This window comes from Pseudopodoces humilis, chromosome 18, assembly GCF_049639895.1.
Source record: "Pseudopodoces humilis isolate 2021_Gansu_Grassland_sample_001 chromosome 18, ASM4963989v1, whole genome shotgun sequence".
Lineage (NCBI taxonomy): Eukaryota > Metazoa > Chordata > Aves > Passeriformes > Paridae > Pseudopodoces > Pseudopodoces humilis.
The window spans coordinates 11,380,190-11,402,344 of NC_142217.1; the positions used below are offsets into that span (position 1 = coordinate 11,380,190).

The 22,155-nt window shown below is 38.8% G+C and overlaps 1 protein-coding gene across 2 annotated transcripts in view; it reads right to left on the bottom strand.

The window, feature by feature from the left end:
• The window catches only part of BAIAP2L1 (BAR/IMD domain containing adaptor protein 2 like 1), a 34,636-nt gene that overhangs the window by 9,363 nt on the left and 3,118 nt on the right, over positions 1-22,155 (bottom strand). For both annotated transcript variants that reach the window (XM_014252494.2, XM_005522973.3), the window contains exons 2-3: positions 16,674-16,749; positions 13,819-13,905 (exon numbers count right to left, since the gene is read on the bottom strand). In XM_014252494.2, coding sequence (XP_014107969.1) covers positions 13,819-13,905; positions 16,674-16,749 — 163 coding nt within the window. The remainder of the gene's footprint in view (positions 1-13,818; positions 13,906-16,673; positions 16,750-22,155) is intronic.

Here is a 22,155-nt window from a genome sequence, read left to right on the forward strand (position 1 = left end):
TAGCACACAAGTTGTTACTACCCAAACAGCTGCTATGCATTTCTTAGTCTGAAAACCACACTTCAATGTTTATTAAGTTACTGCACCTTCAGAGTCAACAAAGTGACCTTTCAGCTCCCTTGCTGCACACCTGCTAAAACAGCCCTGATCCACACAGGAATTCCCACCTGTGCAGCATTGACCAACGGCCAAGGCAAAGCAGATTCCCCAGCATCCTCACCACAGACCCTGAATATCCCGTTCTGCTCTGCTGTCTTCCAGCACACACTTACACAGCCCAGTCAGGGCTGTGAGCAGCTGAAAGCTGAACTGTTCCAGGAGGATAGAGAGGAAACGTCCCTCCATCGTTTGGGTGTGGCTGTATGTGCAAAGCAGTGGGCTGGTGCTGCCCTGACTGCAGCCAGCCACATCACCCTGCCTGCTGCTCAGGGCCACATCAGCCCCGCTCCCTTCCGTGCCCTGGCACAGGCACACCAGAGAGTGCCAGCCCTGTCTGGGAGATTGCAACACTGCTGAGGAGAGCAGCTGGACGGGCCCAGTTTGATTGCACCCAAATCAGAGCAGCCCACTCTTAGCAGCTCCCAACCAGGAGCTGCTACCAAAAGTGGAAGTGCCAGGATCATGATCAGATCCACGAACTGGGTTGCATGTGGAAGCCTTGACTGGAGTATGTGTTTTCCTGACATTCCATGTGTTTCCTCCATTTGCATGGCAGGACTGGCAGGTTCAGTCTGACAGCTGGTTCCCTGGCACAGCTCCTCCAGTGATCCTTGTATCCCTCACTCACTCTCCCACCTGGGTTTGCCCCAGGTCCCTGCAGTTGTGCTGTCCTCGTGCACAGGCAGGGCTGCAGACTGACCACAGTTCTGTAATTCCTGCACATCACTGGCAGTCACTGCATGGGACTGTGTGTCCCTCCTGTTTGCCATTTTAGGCAATTCTAGTTTCCTTTTTTTGAGTTAAAATACAAAGGATGCATTAAGTGCTTTACACACCACTGTATGGATTTTGTTTTCTACCATTCATATTCTCTGAGAATCCCTGAGCAAAAACTTATCATCTCATAATGCTTTGTGTCATTCTGATCATTGCTCAGAAAAGCTCCCAGAAGATACCAATAATTTAAAAATTTGGCTCAATAAATGAATGACAGAACTCTTCCTGAGAACCTTCTCATCTTCTTTCCCATCTGCACAGGCATCCAAGCCTGTCTCCCCATAGTGCAGGTTGGTGACTTGGTAATCTCACATCAGGTAGACACATCCCCATGTGCAGGGATATGTCTCCACCTTTCCCCCTTCTGATTTGTCATTCACATGACAAATTCACAGTCACAGAAACAGAGCAGTGCTTTATTATTTTTTTAAATATATATAGTTTTTCTGAGTTCTGTACAGCCCAAAGAGTGCTGTGGGTTTTCTTGTTTGTATTTAAAGCTGCTGGTGACTACAGCAATATAAATACTATGAGAAGTGAGAGGTGCTACAGTAATTAGCTGCTCACATGCAATAGAAAAGTAAATACAATTAGTTACACAAACACTTGAAGTAACGGAGGTGAGCGGTGTTATTTTAAGGCTCCCGAAGTGAATGCACTTTAGTTACTACTGTTTCTGTTTCACGAAATCAACCCAAAAGATACATTTTAGACTGTAATGGGCTTTTAAAGTTAGAAGAGTTTTGTGAATACTTGTCTACAACTTAAGAAGGAAAATGTTGATAAAAGAAAGCAGGAAAAAATATCAAGAAATAGAAATAAAATTACAAAGTTTGTTTGGTTTTACATATACAGACTAGAAAGCTGTTTGGGAAGTTACCAAAATTCAGGGCGAGAACTGGAATGGCCCTCAAAATAATTACCCTTACAGACTTCTGTGCTTTAAAAACAAACTTATTCTCCCTCTGTGTAAAAACCCCACTCCGAGCAGCGGCTGCCAAGGCAGAGCTTTGAGCTAATCCTTGGCAAGGGCGGCGTTCCAAGCACAGACAGACATCCAACAAGGCTGGGCATTGACTCAGCTCCGGGGCTCCCTCCCTCCCTCCCCACAGAACTCCCATTCACCTGGCGCGGCGCGCGTGGAAAACCTGACACGCACACGGGGTTATTTCTGTTGCGCACCCGCCGCGGCCTTCCAGCCTCTCTGCTTCCACTGCTCGCTTGGAAACGGGTTTTTTTTCATTTCTCTGACAAAAAAATACTGCCAAAACCTGTCCTGAAGAGAACTTTGAAAGCTACACTTCCTTCTAAATGGTTTGTGCTGGGTTATTTGGTGGGTTTATTTTAGAGTGTTCCAGAACACTCTTAAACAGTGTCTTTAGGTGTCAGTGACTCTGTCCCTAACTGCATTTTCTTTTGCTCCCAACCAGAGACTTCCTGTATTGTGCATCAGACAAAAGTCATATTTATACTTAATGTATATATATATGTATATATGTGTATATACATATATATATATATATATATATATATATATATACACTTTATTCTGGGATCTCCTCCCTGTCATCAGGAATCCACAGACGCTGCATGTACTGGCTCACCCATTTTATTTCCCCTTTCAAACTGTTGATTCAAAACATGAAAAGAACCCATCCATAGTAACCACACTCTGATCTATTAAGATGTAAATTCTAGATCAGATTTGGCACTTTGAATAAATAGAGAGCATTTTTGCAGTGATCATACTTGATGTTTCTTTATTACCAGTTTAAGATCATGGGTTAGTCACATTTAGATGGTGTTCTCCTGAATTAATTTATACAAGGAGACAAGATTTTGTTGCAGACTAATTCAGGAAAGATAAAACAACCCCTAGCCTACACAGAAGTGTCCAAGTAGAATGAAAATGGAACAACTTCAATATGATATTTTAATCACCATGGTGAGTTATAGAATAGCTCTAAGAAAGACAGTGGATTACTCTGGATTAATGGCAGCATAACCTAAGGCCAGGCTCTTGCAAAAAGGCACAGAAAACTACTTAAGGTGAAGACAAACATGTATTTCTCACATAAATTAAAATATTCTGCTCCATATTAAAGTTGCTCCTAATTAGGTTTTATATATGGGAACTCATAATACCCGATAACCAAATATTAACCTTGTCATCATTTATGGGCAACCCCCAAACCTATCAAACAAAATGACATGACCAGAGCACGTGATACCAGGCCATTAAAGTCCAAGTTGTGGCAGCCATCCTGTAAACCTGAACCAGTTTTAGGCATCATATTATGCAATGAATTAATAAACTCAAAGCACTGGTCTTGATGATAAGCATAACTATTAAAATATGTGTCTTTCAATGATACTTTTTCTCTGCTTTCCATCTCACCACACCCTGAACATAAAATCTTTGTGATTAACCAAGGCTGTTGGTTGTAGCTATATTTTCTACTGAGAAAGTAATACAGACTAGAATTCCATTAATGATGTTGGGGTTGTTGCAAAAAAAATAAAATAAATCATCATGAGCCCAAAGGGTCCAACAGTCATTTCTCCATATAGAGTGTCCCCTGAGCAACAAAACATCCTTGAAAGCTGTCTTGCCCAGGAGAAAAAAACCAAGGAAAGCAATTTCTCTCAGAAATACTCATTGTCAGGCCAGAACTTCTGCAGAAGTTACACTTCAACCTCACTGTTTGCACTGCCTGATTGTTCAGATTATTTACCTTTTCACCTTGTGTTGACTGTTCTTGTGAAGTCTAGAAGAATTTGTTCAAGTTAGAAACAAAAATGGGACTCAATCAATAGACTTCTGTCACAGAAACAAGTATCAACAGCTACCTAGAAAATCACTTAAACTTTTAAAATACCAAATAGCTACATTAGAATCAATAAAAGTATTAATTACATCAGTTTACTTGAAATATACTTCAATTTTGTTTTATTTAGAAGAGGTTGTTCTTGAAAAATTTCAGGTCTCTTAATAATGAGACTTTTTTAGATGTCTGGGAACAGGCAAAATGCTTAATTATATCACTCATTTACCTCCTGTTGTCCTGTTTTGTATTCAGGGCAGGTTGATTAACTTTGTATCTTAGAGATGAAGACACATAATTATTTCTATTAAACAAGAGAATGAAAGGCTGAGTCAAAGCTGCACAAGGAGACAGCACAGTCCAAGTGTGTTATTAGATGCTATTGCTGGCAAGATGCTCTTTTCTCCAGGTCACCCTCTGCCCAGAAAAAAGGCATTTATGACATGGGAATGTTAGAAACAAAGTCCTTTGAAAACAGTAGCCCCCAGGAGGTCGTAAAATAGAAAGTTTCAAAGGAATACAGTGTAACAAATAAATATAACTGAACAAAACATCTGCTAAGCTTCAAACATGTTAAATTTATCGTTCTGTGATAGGAAGGATTTAACTGTGCAACAGATGCTTTAATGAAACCAAAAAGCTTTAATGGAATTTAACACATGAAGGAAGAAAATCATAAAGAAGGATAAAATAAAGTAAAACTTGCCCTGCTCTAACTACACTTTTCTTCTGATTAAATTTGTCCTGAATGCTTTAACACACTCCCCTATCTGTAGAATTAATAGTAATATGCACATAAATCAATAGGACTAGGTCAAGTCTGCCTTTCTTTACTGCATGAGCGAACATGGAACAGGAATTCAGGAGTAAATCTCCCTGTAATTCATTTTACAAAATGGCATTGACACATGACCATTCTATGCCATTTTGTGAAGGTGACTGCAGAAGGTGAAGGGGAGGAAAAAAAAAATAATAAAGCCTACAATCAAGAAAAGGGGAAGAGGTTTAAAAGTATAGTAAAGTATTTTAAGTCCACTCTACATACGAGATAAAATACCCTGAGGCAGCTAGAACCATACATAAATAAAATCTGCAAATAAAATAAAAAGAGAAGCAAGGAGAGCTTTGCATTCTAAATGGCATTCTGAGATTAATTTTAAAATATGCAGAGTTCTCATTAAGGCTGTGAACAACAGAAATGTTTCTGTGATATAATAAGCAAATAAGTTAGTTAATTTAAAACAGATTAAGGGTTAAGGGAAATGAATAATTACTTCACAGTCTCATTGATACAGAAGAGATAAACAGTTCTGCAAGATGCCTAAGTCTACATAGTCTCAGTATCTTGCCTCCACATCCAGAAAAACCCAGTAAGCAATAAATAATGCTGTGCAGGACACTGTTGCTGATTTGGTGAATTGGGCACTAATGGTGTTTGAACTGATGAACTCCCAGTGCTCCACTTGCTCCTTCCCACAGGAATTCGCTGCTGTGCTCCTCGTATGTCTCCAGAAGGAAAAAACGTATTATAGCCCATGCTGACTTTTTAAGTGTTGTTGACCACAATCGAATTTTCATCTGTATGAAAACACCCCCAGACAACCCAACCCAAAAAAAGCCCAAAACTTCAGCCTCTGTTTTTATCCAGTCAAATGAATTCTTTCCAGCTATATCACAGCCAACACACTTGGCCAGGAGTCACAGCTGCCTTACCCAGCAGAGAACTTTCTAGGCACAAGATGCATCAGTGGGACCAAAGGGGACTTTCAGCATTTTACTTTTACAGCAAATGCTGTACACTAAGTTCTGTCCTTCCCAAATATTAGCTTTATTTTGCAATGCACACATTTGCCTGTACATATATAACCTATGTGTACAAGTGCCTGTCTGTATCTCACTGACACATACTTGGCAATACTCTCTCAAACACTTGCCTGTCATTAGGTTACACATTGCTCTCAGCATGGGAAATAAAATCAAAGAATCCTCTTATTCAAAGATCCTTTTCCCATTTCATAATTAGGCAAACAATGAGGGGATAGAACACAGTTCACTTCTATTCTAGTAGCCTAGCACCTCTTATGATATCATTTCCTTTTGTAACCCAGGATCAAGACTATATATAGTCACCCTTTTCTTGTCCTAAAACTTCATTGGTCATCTTGTGAAATAGTTTAGGACCACATAACAAAGGACTTTCCCAGTACAGAAAACAGAATTTTAATTACTTAAATTTAAATTATTATTTTTCTTTAAAACTTTGGGATATTTAAATATTGAAAGAGACAGAATACTGCTCAGCTCTTTATACCTTAGAAAGGCTATGCCTGTTTATAAGCAATATTCACTTAAACCCAAGGATCAATTTGCTTTTTAAATATATTTTACTAAGACTAAAATCAATGCCAAATTCTTCCAGCTGGACACAGGTGATTTTGGAAAGTACGACATGATTCACACCATGCTATAAAGTGGGCAATGAACTGCTAATCCATTACTTATTCCCACATAAGGCTAGACAAGACTGAATACTTATGAGATTAACAAGACCATTTTGATTTCCAGTTACTCTGAGTTTGTTCTTGGGGTGATGCTCCTGTTTTCCTGTTTTAAAAGGAGCAAAAACATTAGCTCACATTGTATTCTAAAGAGGAATATGATTTTATTGCAGATTCAGCAAAGTTCAGTCTGCAGTCTAGTTCCCCCATTTCTCACAAGATGTTTTGATCTCTTAGTAAAAAAAAGTTCAGAGATTAGAATTTTTTTAAACATATGTATCACTGAACAGATGTTAATCAATATGAAATATTCAGCTTGTCTCAGATGATTGGTAGGCACAGAAACTAAATTTTAATGTTAAAAAAAGGAAAGGGAAACCATATGCCATGTAAATAATGCATGAAAAATTAAAAACATGTTTTTCCACCTGTTACTCCATTACTAATATATATGAAGTCTGCTGCAGGCACTTTTGGTTTTTTTTTTTTACCCAAACATATAAACCCACAATATATTAAGGTCTGTGTGTCAGAGACTCATCTTTCATAGGGCCTTGGAAGCTCTGTATACCACAGCTTTTCATACCTGAGCTGCAGTGGTGTGCAGTAACTCCTAATCTTCACACAAGTCAGGTGAAAAAAAATGAAGTTACAATACAGCCACGAGTCTGAACTTGCCTGGATGAAACCCTGCTGGTTTGAGGCAGATTAGTTAAGGAAGATCATACAAGAGAGCTAATCTCTGTTTTACAGCAGGAATGGAACAAACAAATCATGCTAACCAGCAAAAACTGAAGTTTTTATGGGTTGCCAGTACCAGAAAGGGTAAATATTTAAGTCATCATTATAAATGTTACATGAAATGCAATAACCCACAAGGAATCACTGCAGCTTTCATTACAGCATTTTGGAACTGCTACTGAGTTTCACAGTCTTAGCATCCAAAGTCTTAATCTTAGTATCCAAAAACCCAAAAAACCCACACCTAAATTGAGTCAAAAGTTTTGATAAAATTCCCTTTCTCAGAAGTCCAAGACAATCGGTTTTGGTTTCCTGCCCTTCCCTGTGGGACTGTTACTGACATCTACAATGGATACCGGATTTTTTTTTTGTTGTTGAGAAATAATTCAGCGGGAAAAGCTGACTGTACAGACTAAATATAGTTAGACTTTCACTAAAGGATTTACAAGCTAGTTACAAATATGACATTTTCCTCACAAAGTTGTCATTTACCTTCCATTTATTGTCTCACTGAGAGCACAGTAAGTACATTTTCTCAACAAAGGTATATTTTACCTGGGGCTGGTGGTGAGGAAAGGCTGTGGTTGCTCAGCATCCTTAACTTAGAGATGTGAGAGAGAACAATCTCCTGAACGCTGGGGATGTGCCGTGTCTGGCTGGGCTCAGGGCTGGGGGAGCACACACAGAGCACCAGGAATCACTCTGACCTGGCCACAACCTTGGAAACGCTGCATGGACACACAGGTGAGGCCCAGGGCTCCCACTGCAGGATGGAAGTGTGAGGCTCACATGAAATTTATGGGTTCCAGTACAGTGAGAAATTCTTTAAGGAGTCCCTTCACAGGCCTTTGAGGCGCAGCACGAAGATATCAAGTCTCACTCATTGCAGGTGTCCTGAATATGTATTTTTCCCTGGAGGTGTGTGCTCAGGAGCATCATGAGGAGTTTCTGTGCTGAAGCCCAGAGCCAGGGCACACAGGCAGGTGCTCTTAGAGCTGCAGGTGCCCAGACACCACCACACACCCACCCTGAGCAGGCCAGGGCTACAGACTGCAGGAGTGTTACACCCATCTTATCACTGACTAAAAACTGAATCGGCTTCAGTTTATAGGGTGCAGTAGGACTGGGGTAGGTGGGTAATAAAATATTAAAATTGACTGAAAAATGTAGCCTATTATCTAATTTAGCATGAAAAAATAGCTGGAAAAATATTACTGAAATCCTATGAATATCTGTCTTCTTTCTTTTCTCTGGCACTATTGCAATTACCAAAGCCTTGTGTTATTTTCATATTCTGCTTCCTCCCATCAGCCATTTGTAGAACCTGAAAATTTGTAACTTATGAAAATGTCAAGATAACAAAATTTACAATGATATAATTGTATACAGAACAAACTTTTTTTGGGTGGTTCTGTAAGAACAAACTGCAGGATCCATTTGTATTGAACATTCTTTATGTTCAGTAACAAACCCATCCCTTGTTCACTGTGTTTCTTGAAAGTATCATTCCTGTTTACATTCTATCAGGGAAATATTACAGAACTTACACTAGCAGCATAAGCCTGGAATGTTACTGTATAACTGGAAGATACTAAACCTTGTTCCTGTGAAACCCCACAAATACTTTGTATTTCCCTTTCAAGACAGCTCTCTGTGTAGTTTACTTTTATAGCACAGGAATGGAACGGCTTCTTCCAATTAAATTCCATTATAAATACAGCAGAAAACTCTTTTATTAATGCTCCATAGGAAAAGCTGTCCTGATTCTAACTACTCAAACTGCAGCCTCTAAGCTGGTGTCCCAGAAGTTTCCACCAGATGAGGTGCTAAAGGTTCTGCAGTTGCTGGCATGGTTCGCTTTCCTTTCTATTTGTCGCAATGTATTCCGAAGGAAGCTGGTAGGTTCCACAGGGATGGCAGGGATGCAGTGAGAGGACAAGATGTCAGAGCTCTCCTCCTCAGCTGAAACACCCGCAGGAGTGCATGGTGTCATCTTTCTAAGTGAAACACAACTCCAGCTGACAGGGTCAGTGTAGATGTGTTAAAGTAAGCCAACAACTCTCCTCCCTCCCCTTTTTATTTGAATGGAAGTGGAGCTAGCTACATTCATCCTAAACCACAGGACTTTCTCTTTTCTGCTTGGTTTTCTCACTGGTGAGAGTGAGTGCTTTATCCCAGAATTAACAAGAGAGAGCTACAGCTCTGAAAAATTCCCAATCACATGGCAATTTTGCTAATTAAACAGGAAGAAAATAGACAGTTTTGAATAATACTAGCAAGATAATATTTTAAAAAGAAAGTGCTGCTTTATGTTACAGTCTGATTAGAAATTTTTCAGCAAGTAGATATGTTTGTTTTAGCAAAATTGGAATTTTCCATTTTAGTTCCAAAACTTTTTCTGTACCAGTTGACCATTTAAAGCTCACAGTTTCTGATGCAGAAAATTCTCTCTTGTGAAAACAATGAGGAGGGAGAAAAGCCCACAGAGTTTCACTTAGTTGCAAAACTGAAATAAAGTGGTTATCAAAAAAAAAAAAAAATCACAACTCTTTACAGATTGAATCAAACACTACTGATTCTATTAATATTAAATAAACATGATTATCAAATGGTAAATTGTTTGTTTGCTTTACAAAAAGCTATAAAAATTACTAAAGGTTCATTGTGAAACTGTTAGATGCTACTCAAGAACTGTAATGTACAAACTTGATAGATATTCATAAAAATGCCAAATTTTGGATAAATGGCAGGTCTATTCACCAACAACCACTAGTTTATTCTGACTGAAGGTTTATCAGCCTTGACCCTCAAACCAATATGCAGTTACCCCAATAGCTGGATGTATAAAGGCTCTCAGAAAAAGGAAATATGGATATAGAGAACCCCTGCCTGATTCGTGTCACAGAATTCCTGAAATCACTATTACTGTGTAAAATAAAGTGGTACTACTATACCACAAGGTTTTGTATTTGACAAAACACGACAAAGTTGTGGAGACCTTTAAAATTACACCACTTGACAGGCAAAAGTGTTTTGTGAATGTGTTCAAATCCTGTCTTTTAACCTGAAGAACAGTTTGCTCTTTTGTGATTGAGAGGAACATCAAGTTCAGGGCTCACGCTCTGTCAGGAAATAATTCCACTTCCTCTGTGCACCAGGAGAAGCTTTGGGGTTTTCTCCCTGCCTCTGTCTTGTGACTGCCACAACAAAGAGCAATCTTTTACTTCAATACTTGCTCCTCTAGATCATTTGTAGTGGTTTTTAACCAAAAAAATTCTTCTGAAAGGAACCCAAACTTCCCCAAATTCTTACATTTTAGACTGCAGATGAGCTAAAGTTCTCACATACCTGTTTCCAATTAAGTTTTAACACAGTGCAACTATAAAAAAACATGCCTGTAAACTAGAGTAATCTTTAAATAAATTATCAGTCTTGGTTAGATTAGGGAAGAGACTTTTGTCTCCTCTGATTGTCTTCTTAACACACTGATCTTCTGCAATTTTGTTCCACTGATCAAAACCATGCAATGTAATATTTTTCTTTCTTTTACTATTTGGACAAGCAATTAATAGTTCACACTCCTTAGTTCTTGAGCAACAAGCTCTGGGTACAGACCCATAATGTAATTGTGGGTGACTGCTGTAGATACCGTTGCTACACAACAAAGTGGGACTTTACACCCACAATATAAAATGAGATGTAGCTACAATAACTGGCAGGTGCTGGAGAAGATAGTTGGGAAGATATGAGAAGCAGAATTCCACAGGCAAGCAGGAAATAACTTCCCAATTCCTTGTGCAAGTGAAGCCTACAGAGACAGCCTGTGTTACTAGAGGAGATTTTATTTAAATGATAAGCACTAAAAATTGACATGACAAAGCCCCACAAGCCTTTGTGTTTTGGGCAAGACAAAAACAATTAGCAACATGTGAAAGTTACTATTTTAACACCGTGGTGAAGTGCCTATGTGAAATTGGTTTTACTGCATTATTGAAACACAGCATTTTGTGCTGGTGTGGTTTGCTGGAATTTGAATAGTATGAAATCTTAACATTTTTAAACATGCAGTTTCTTGTTTTCTATCTTTTCTTCCTAGAGGGATTTCCAAAAGGTGCCTAGGAAAAAAGGTATGCAAATTCCATATTGCAGGATAGCTTGAAGCAATAAATTCAGATTCTGTTCTTTAAATGCTCATAGCCAAGTCTGAGGGACTACAAGCTCAGAAATTTAGGGAGATACAAAATTAGAAAGAATGTCAACTCAATCAACTCATACCTTATTCATAAGGACTGTGTTGTGACTGCAGTACATTCTTCTACTTCCTCAATTTGCTTAAATTATTCTGTATTAAAATAGTTCAGAGAGCTTCAACCAGACTTGAAAGATAGAGATACTTAATACAAAAGCTCTGAATCAGCTGGAATATCCAGATTTCCTTTTCATTCTCATTTCCCTCTTCTGTTCCAATCTCATTCAACTGAAGAAAGGATATCTGGCATTTTTACTTGATTTTTCCACCATGACTTCTCCAGCCTTTCTGCTTCCTACCCTCAGCTTCAAAAAGATCTCCTTTATTTCTATTCCATTTCTGTTTCTACCCTGCTGTGGGGCTGGTGTCCATTTTACTGTCTCATCTCAGAAGCCCAGGTTCTGTGTTTCCTGGTGAGGAGGAAGGATTGGCTGTGGGTTTGATACCAATCTTTACATCACATTGGCAGTGAATACGCTCTAGGTCACCCAGCAGGTTTGGGTTTGAACTGTGAAACCACCTCTAATTTGGCAGAGATAACAGAAGTATTATGCATGACAGAGCTGCTAGTGGTCAACCACTTGTCTTTTGGCAAGTCTAAAGGAACTCATGGATGAGGTTTGCACAGGGGGCTCCCCTGGAGTTACAGGATCCACAAATGTGCAAAGTTTGATCTGTCCTTACGCATCCCATACTGCTCAGCATGCACTGCAATAGTATTAAAACACAGAAGTGCACAGTAATTACTTTTCTTTTCAAGCAGGTACTTTTAGAGACACCTGGGTATATCATATATCGTTGGTAAATAGTCTAATATTGTAGCCCAGCTTCAGAACTTGTAAGACTTTTTCTTGAAAATGCAAATGATCTGTCACAGACTCCTAACCACACTATCCTACCCTTTCCAGCATTCACTGACTTTCCTTATCTCTAAATTAAGTATTCCATCAGAGAGTATGTTGGAAGAAATCCAGAGTTACTGTTTGCCTTAAGAAGAATAGACTTTTCTGCAGTAACAGCTGAAGGAGAAGGTGAACAGAAATCAGGGAAGAAGGCCGTGTTTTCTCGATATGGTATATCTTGAAAAAGATTTGTAATTGCAGGATGGAATTAATAGTTAAACAAAAATATGTTTTCAATCACAATTCTTTATTGTGCCAAATAACAAGGAAAACCAGCTATTTTCAGAAGTCAGCAGAAGATTACCCAATAATAACAATATTTCCAAATAAGCAGACAATGTCCCACAGTGACAAGTCATAAATCAGTTGCTTCCATGCATGTGGCCAACTGCTTGATTGCAAAAACTGTAATTGTGTGTTTTCTACTATTTCATAAAACTCTGCATTAGCCATTTCTTTTAACTGTTCTGTAGTTTGACAGCAGCAGCTCTGCTTTCTGTAAACAGCCTGCAAAGCAAACAGAGGAGCTACTCGTCGGGACTGTTTGCTCTGCCCTGTTTGCTGTTCCACCGCTCCCAGCCCTCTGCACAGACCTCAACACTCACCCACGAGTGGTTTCAGAACAAACCATAAAAATGCAGGCAGCCACACAGAAACCAGTGGCCACCTTTCAAGAGGAGGCTGTCCCCTCAATTCTACTTCTCCAGAGCTATGAAAAAGAATCACTAAGCCCATCCACTGTAATCAGCTGAATTAACAAACTATTGTGAGTTACAGGAGAAGATTCAAGTTTCATCACTGGAAGGGTCCTACATTGCCCAAAATCAAAAGTTCAGAAGCAAGACACGTCATCAAGATATTTTTGTCAAAAAGCAAATGATGAGACATTAAGAAAGTGTTTTCTCTTTGCAGTATAGGTCCCAGTGTTTTGCTTTGCAGTGACACGAGAATCTTTTGTCAGAAATACTACAAATACTTTGTACTCCTTTGCCCAGTGTTGCAATTATACTGCTCAGCCTACAGAAGTGAAGTTGTCAAGGTCAAGTGCTGCTCCTGATCTTTCAAATATTCAGAAATTTTTTCAGGAGAGTACAGAACTTGAGGTGGATTTATATTAATGTAAAATTAATCTGTCTTTGAGTCTATAGTTTCTCTTTCAAAAGCTCAAGTAGAAAATAAATATAAATGCACCTGAGAACTTTAAGTGATACACTTGATCAAAAGCAGTGAAGTAAAACTGAACCCTTCACAATGACACTCAACCAGAAAATTTAGCTTAGAATTGCTATTGTACACGAGGACCCTTCATACCAATATTCTGTTACAAAAGTATTTCAACCTTCACCTCTGCATTAAAAATCAAGATGCATGTTTTTTCCTATTTACTTTAGAATTACATGAGCTTAAAAATACATGATTTTGAATGCATAGGAAGATCTATATTCACAAAAGGAGGGGAAAAAAAGGTAATCTTGTCAAAACATTGTAAGTGTCTTGAGAAATAATATGCCTTAAAAGCATCAAATCCCTTCCATCCGTGTTATGTAAGAGTAGAACATACTTTTACTGATCCTTATCTACTTCACATTTGTTCTGTGAACTGCCAGCAGGAAAGCAAAAATAAACTTTATACTTCAGAGTAATTTAAAAAATGAATTTTCACTTACCTAATTCTTTTGAAACTGGAGAATCTGCTGATATGTCTCCAATCTTTGCAAGGCTATCATAATATGCTCTTCCAGCCACTACCATAACTGGGGGTGAGTGAAAAAAACACAACTGTTAAAAAAATATCTTCCATTTTTATTAATGCACCATTCTATGAAGTCTCATCATCCAGAGCACAGAGTAAGAGAGGGATATATGGCAACAAGGAAATCCTTCTGTCAGAGAAAGTTACCAAAGTCTCTGTGCTCCCTGCTGATCTGAAACCAGGGAAAAAAGACAACTCCAGAATATACTAATGAAGTTTCAGCCTGTTATTTAGCACCAGCTCCTGTGCATACCCAGAGGCAATCAGCATCTGCATTGGTCAGGGCACAGCAAACTTCCTTGGTACAGAGAAAACTGTTGGAAAAACCCAAACTGCAATCCCAAACATCCAAAACCTGCTGAGGTCTCTTGTGGTGACCAGCCAGACCAGGGACCTGGGAAATGGCAACTGGCCACGACACCACCAACCTGCAGCTGTCCCAGGGAGATGTGGATCCCCTCAAAAACAAATCATCATTTCCCTCCAAAGTTGGCTGTTACAGGAAGCAATAAGCTCTTAATATATACCATCAAGTTTCAGTTATTCCCAGTTAATCATTTCTTGGCTAGGGCAGATTTAAACAGCAAAGCCACTTTTGCTGGAATGAACAGAGAAACGTCGGGATTGAAGCTGCAGGGAGGCCAGTGGGGAGAAACATCTTACACAGGGAATAGATCTACAGTGGCTGCCTTGCATCTTCTGTGTATAGAACTGATCTGCACACCACAAAGAAAAGAAATAACAAGGACAAACTGGCAAGCTTTAATGTGAAAAATAACTTACTGAAGTTATTTGTCATAATTTTTTGTAGTAGTACATTTTTGACCTAAAGTGAAAGTTAAGCAGAGCCTCACTGCTAAGTTCAGAATACTACTTTTTTTTTTTGAGAGGAATATAATTGCCAATTACAGATCTGTATTTTCTAGTTTTTACTAGTAATGTGACATCTTTGGTTGCATAACAAACAGTATATTCACTGAGAAGCCTGAAAATTTTCCAAATCAAACAAAGATTCTCTTTGAGGCTCTGTTGCATTAGAAAGGGTGATTTCTATCTAAGTTCTGTCTCATAGGTGCTCTGCACTCAAACTTTCTGAGCAGAAGAATTATACTGGTGCTGCTGATGGAGCAGTGTGCCACCTGTACAAGAGGATTTGATGCCAGTCTAACTCCTCCTATCTGTGTTTTCTCAAAACAGCCCCAAGACATTCTTTTCTCCTAATACAAATACTAAAAAAGGATGGAAATGTGTGATTTTCCCTGTGCTAATCAAGCTAAGTCAAGAACCCCACTTGCATAGTCCCTCCACCAGTACTATGGCATATCAATTACTTCTGCATGAAGGGAGGCTTTTTTTACCTTTTGTTCTCAAAGTGTAGAAAAATATATTATAAACACATCTGGAGTTCTCGTAAGTTTTATGTCCTTTTTCAGCATACTCCAACTTTTTTGGAAAGCTGCAAGGTGTTTGATTAGCAATAGAGTATTTACTCCTTGTTACAGATCTATTTACACTACACAGAACTTAGGGTGAAAAGATTACCAATTTATGAGAGTCCAAAGATGACTTTGCAAGAGTTGTTGCAACACTGTAGATGTAAATATTCATTTGAAAATAAGCATTCATGCTAGATATGCCTTATCAGCTAGGCTTAAAGGCAAATGCAACAAAAGCCAAAATGTAACATATCAACAGGAAAGTGTGTGAGAAGCAGGACCCTCAGAATCCAGTATAGAAATATTTCAAATTAATACAAAAACACTTGTTACTACTTCTGGTACTACCTGTAATTCCTAAGGTCAGGTACTAGGTAACCATATGTTAATCCATCAAGCTAGACACTGCCACAAATAAGTCAACATTTCCCTATTTTCACCTCCAGCAGGCTTTGGTTTTATCTTTTTCTCAAGCCAGGTCTAAAATTTGCATGGAGAGAGATTTCAATGTGTTTGGCTATGCACTACTTCTGCAGGATCCCGTTTCTCAGAGGACTACATTACACAGAGGGGAAAGATGTGCCATAGGCTTGAGTGCGGCAAAATTAGAGATTTTACATGGCTTTAATATGGTATCAAGCAGTTTGACAGGTCTGCATGGGAAGCAGGCTCTGACAGGCCCCACAGTGCAGGCTCTGGGAGTCTGGAGCCCAGTCCTGGAAAGGACTTGGATTGTTCCTTGAAGTCAATAATGGGAGCATGCAATTATATTCTAAAATGTTTGAGAGACTGGTCCTTAGATTCAAATTCATTCTGATTTTGACTCAATGAAAAAGATACCATCAAGATTAGTATGGACAACAACAACAGATCAATCCACTCTGCAGCTTGAACTAATTCACATTGTTCTGTACTCAGGGTTACTTAAGTAGTGACGTGTGAAGGTGAGCAGGAACTGACCTAAGAATGTGAAATATCTCTGGAAGGTATTTTCAGAGAGAAAAAAAATAACACATTATTTACATAACTTTGTTTTTTTTCACTTATTATTTCAATGTGGGTTACTTTAAAGCCACTTTCAGTTTATTTTGCAGGAGCTCTGTGCCTAAGTGTTTGTGATGCAACTTCTCCAGGACAGTGGAAAGACCCCAAAAGACTGGAGAGAAGGTGCATGTATTTGTATATTTGTGCTTGTTGGGGGTTTTTCCTCTTAATTAAACACATCCAAAGTTCATCTTGGGAATTAAGCCTATATACACATCTCTCATATCCAATATATATATTTAAATGAGAATTAAATATTCTTTCTAAATGTAGCACCTGGAAAACTTACCATTAACAGCTTTTTCATAATTCTTCCCCAGATTTATTAAATTCCTCAGTCCGGGATTGAACTGTTCCATAACATTCTAGTGAAAGAAAACAAGATTTGTGTTATAGCCAAGGCAATTCCACAGTGGGTGTAATATTAATCTCAGTGTCACTCAGGCCTAGTTTACAACTGAGAAGTCCATGGATGGATGAAAATTGGAGGATTGGAGAGATACAGGAAAACAAAGGATGGAAGGGAAAAGAAACTGAGCATTTAAGATCAACAAATAGGAAAAAACCTTATTGCTACAGGGGGCAAAAAGGAGTCTGGCTGTTCATAATACAAAAGGATATCAAGTCTGTGATCAAAGTTTGTGCAAGACCATCTTTTATGGTAAGTGATGTTGGAATGAGAGAAAAACCTTTATCCACTAATTGCTCTATAAATTCAGACAACAACTTTCTGACAATAGTTCAACATTTGAGTTCCAAATAAAAAAAATTAAAAAAAAAAAAAAGCTAGAAAAGAAAAGAAGAAAAATTTCACCAGATCTCTGGTTCATATCCTTCCTGGTTTCTGTGTTACAGATGCGTTCAGGGAAATCAGCTATTTTGGGGTTTTTTTGGGTTTTTTTTTTTGCTGCATTTTTTATTTGTTTGAAATTTGTGCAAAGTCAAGGTTTTCTCAGAAAGAAAATGATGACCTTATTTAAATAGAAGGGGGAAAAAAAAATTCACTGCAGCTGCTTTCACTGTTAAATACAATTACTGGCTGAAACAACCAGAATCTGAAATCCAGCAGCTCCAGGCAGGACTGCTCTCATTCCCAGCAAATTCTACATCCTGCAAATTCTAGGCCTCCTTTCCCCAGAATCTTCCTAACAAAACTATGGCTATGACATTACTCTGTGAAATGATATTGTCATGAAAAGACCATTAGATACCTGTAGATACCATTCTGTTATTCTTACTATTTTTATGGCAATACTTTTATGACACCACTCACTACTGTTCACACAGAAGAGCTGTCAAGTTCAAGGAAATCAAAACAGATGCTTTCTGTTTACAAGAAATACAAGACTCAAGACATGTGAAATACTATCAAGCTTTTGTCTGTTGCACTATTAACAGAATGGAAATATTTATATTTAGTACACAGGTGGACTCCAAAAGAACAGTAATACTGTCACATTTGTCTGATTTTCAGGCAAGGCCATGCAGACAGAATTTTATTATTTTTCAAAGACAGCACTATGCCTGAATTCTGATGAACATAAAAAGTGAAGGATTAACTCCAATAATACTCTAACAGTCACACTGAATAAAAATATAGATATTTTAAAAATATATAAAACTATTAGATTCCAATACTAGTATAGCATAAATTACATCAAAAGCAGCCACAGAACAATACCTGGTCCCACTGCCTTTATGTACAAATTAAATGCAACTGGGATTGTTTTCTGGTCTGTCCCATTAAACTCTCACCCACCCAAATGCAATCACTGCAAACAAACCAGCTATTGTCCCCAGGCCCTTGATTTGTGTTAACTCACAAACCACATCCAGAAATCATTTGGGAAAACTGTTTCAGGTTGAGCCAACAATGCCAAGGGCTATTCTAACAACTTAGCAGGATGGATATTCAGGCTCTGGTGTCTGGGAACATTCCTCCTCCTGCCCCAGCTCTTGAATTTGCTACTGTCAGTGCTGCTGCTGTGGCTGTTGCTCTCCTCGTTGCTGAGGCACTCTGACTGTGAGACACTTGTTCCAAGGAGAAAGCTGTTTCTTCCTATTCCAACTTTTTGCTCTTTCTTCCCAGCTGTGTACTAAAGACGATGTCTGTTGACTTACACGGAGTCAGTGAATCACAAGGAAAAAAAAAAAAAAAGATGAATTGGGGAATTGTTTCAGGATAAAGAGTCCTGTATTTTCAAGGATATAGGGAAAAAAAGATGTACCATGATGGTGTGTGTCCATGGCAAGTAAGAATCCCAATGCCACCTTGAATTGCCACTCTATACTGAAAATCTTGAAAGATTCTGCCTGTGCTAACCCCTCAAAACAAAAAATTACAGAGTAAAACCCCTTATTGCCACCTACCCCAAAATTCTAAGAATAACATGATAATTATTGGCCTTGGAGTACTGCTTTTTGGAATGACTGTCATTTTTGAATGACTTTCTTTGGAAAGACTGTCTTAATGCCCTTAAGCATTCAGGGGTAAAGATTCCAGCTTTCCCGACATCTTCTAATTCAGATTTCAAACCAGCGATTGCACCTGTGTCAGCTGTTTTCATTCAGGAAGAAGTGAACAAACCCCAGTAAAATTACCCTTAATAGCTCCCTTTTCTGAAGCCAGCCCCCACAGCTCTTGTTTTTCACAGGACCTCTTGATCCATTGCAGGAATTTGTGTACAACAGACACAGACCACGCTCTGGAGACACAGCAGGTCCAGTGGAACACAGGGAACTCAGAGGAAAAGCTCCAGGACATCACACCTGCTCAAGGTACACAAAAAACCACTGGGAAAGGTGAAGAAGCAATTTACAGCCAGCGCCTGCAGCAGCTGGAAGGAGCACAACTAATGGATCTTTTCTCCATCAGCCCAGGCAGTCTCTGGAAGTGCTTCAGGCTTTGCACTGCCACAGAGGTTGATTGTTAGCAGAACCAGTCCCTGGGCGTGAACGCCTGAGAAACGGCAAAAACCTCGGCAATGGAAATTCCCCTTTGGAATCTGCTTGGTTCCACAGCTCGGTTTATGGGCATCAGCTGATCCTCACAGCACTGGGCAAGGCTCATCTCAATCAAGGGTTTGTGTTCGATAGAAAAACTTAACTCTCCCTGACCCCCCTGCCACGTCTCCAAGATGACATGATGAAATAATACTCAGATTATTTCCCTTTCATACATCAGGAAAAAAGCATAATATGTGATCTTTTCCCTTTCTACTGAAGGCTAGACTCTCAAAGCAAATAAAAATCCTGGCGATACGTCTAGTGGTCTTTCTATACAGTTAACCACAGGTAACCACTGGCTGTCTTTGAAGTCCAGGAAGAAGTATCTGGAGGCACTTTATCAAAAAAGGAAGCTGTCACGGGAAATTCCCTCTTCAGAATGAGCTATACATTTGATATCACCAAGACATTTCAGATAAATTATTGTAGTATTTTATTCAGGTTCAGAAGTTATAGGGGACAAGAGCAACTCAAATCAATTTGTACAGCTACTTTTTCTTACCATGTCTTACAGTTTTATAGCTTCTCTTACTTTTAGTCCAAGGAAAAGGTCACAAAAAAGTGTAGGACTGAACACCAGTGCAAAATTTCAATTAATACAATACAATAAATACAATAAAGCCAGATCTCAAAACTTCTCAAAAAGAAGGACAGAGGAACAGAGAAAAATTTCTGATCAGGAGAACAATTAATGTAAAATTGTAAAAATCTCAGAAAATAACAGTATTTTATCTGCCTTGGTGTACAAGGACATGGAAATAAAACCTTTGTCTTAATCCAAATAAACATCATAAAGTGAGAGAGAGCTTGGGAGAGATAAAGTGGTTCACATCACATCATTTGTCTGTACAGTGAGGCACAAAAACAGGGCCTCCTAATTGTCAATCGTGTGTCCTATATTCTAGTGACACACTACCTCTCATGAACAGAATAATTAACGAGAAGAGGAGGCACATGATCAGATTCTACAGCTTTCTATTATTTAGGATGAATGGAAATAAAGGGAAACATTTTCAAAACAGGCAACTGCAAACATCTTTTATGCAGAGACCTTCAGAGCTGGCAAAAGCGACCTTCCAAGGGAAAAAAAGCATAAGGGAAACCTATTCTGGTCGTTTGAGTCATTAAATCCTCATAGACTCTGTTATAAGAGTTGCTGTGTTCCCCTCACCACATGAAACTCACATGAAGTGTGAGTTATCCAGCCTGGTAGCGTGGAGCTGGCTGAAGAGGAAGAAGTCCTGAATTTCCACTTGTTGTGTGTGGGTATTCTATCTTCCGCAGTTCCTGATAGTCATATAAACAACACTAATCTTCAAAACAAATTACAGCCATTGTAAAAGTGCCTTCCTGTAAATGCTCAGCTTTGCTTTTTACTTACAGACACACCTCACTGAACAATAGCTCAGCAGGTATGCACACAACTAAACAATGCAGAGACTCCCTGCAGTCTCACGTTTACATCCTGCAGGCACCCTTGGAAGAGTGAATAACAACATCTTTGGGTAGAATTTTGAAATTAGGAAACTACCAGAGAAAAGTAGATCCTGATGTCTACCATCACTCCTATTACCATCACTACATCTATTCATAGCTAAGCTCTGTTTAGCTACTAGTGATTTAAATTGTTACTCCTCAATTTGAAATTGAGTAAATTTTTAAAGAAGTATCTAGTGTTGCCACACAATGTCTGAGATCCTCCCCCACCTTGAGAAGATTCAAAAGCTGTACAAAAAGGAAATAATACTGTGCTCTACTGCACTTGAAGCATTTTGTACATTAGTGCATTTCATCTCCTCCTTTAGCTCCTGGAATCCATAATACAGTGTTCAGAAGGGCACAGTTCAGCCCTCAGCACATCTCATGTTAAGCTATATTTGTATATTAACTTAATATTATTTTAAAACAGGTTTAACAGAATGGAAAAGACAAAATCAAGATGCCAGTGTTTATTCAGAAAGACTAATTCTTATGACTAATTCTTAGTCATCTTGATGAAACATTTCTAGTTTAAGAGAAACCTTAATACATCATCCATCAGTGTGCTTCAAATACAAACCTTTTCAGGTTATGAACACATGCCCAAGGATAGACATCAAGTAGGCATAACCCTAAATAAGGGCAGAAGAGATCATTTGTACTGAGGAAGAACTGGATTTTATACAAACTCCCAAAGGCTCCACTTCCCCCAAGTTAGATTTATAATGCAGGGATGCAAAGCAATAACCTGACTGCAGCTTGTGCTGGGACCATCGGTGAGTTTGACATTTGATACACAAGTCCAGTGGTTTAATATAATTGTGAGTCTTTTTAAAATACAGAAACAAGGAATTTAGGACTTTAAACTGAATTTATCAGATATATTTCTGTGATAAAACAATATAGCCTACCAAAATAATTCTCAATGCTTCTAGGGAGAACAAAGTGGGGTTTTTTGGTGGGGAGGTGTTTTGGGTTTTTTAAATTGTGCTTTGGTTGATAATCAAAATTTCTGGGTAGGGTTTACTTGGATACCATGAGATATATCTTTTAAATCCCAGATGAGCAACACCAATCATGGCCTTATCAAGAGCTCTGGAAACCTCACCCCACAGGAAGAGTCTGTGAGCTGCCTGCCCAGCCCTCGGCCCATCCAGGCAGAAGGGCAGGTCTGTACCTCAGCACTTTCCTGTCTTGTCCCTTTCCCCTGCATTCTGTGTATCTCAGCCAGATGCCAAGCAGTTTTCCCTCACTTACAGCAGAAAACCTGTACAGGCTGCAGAGGG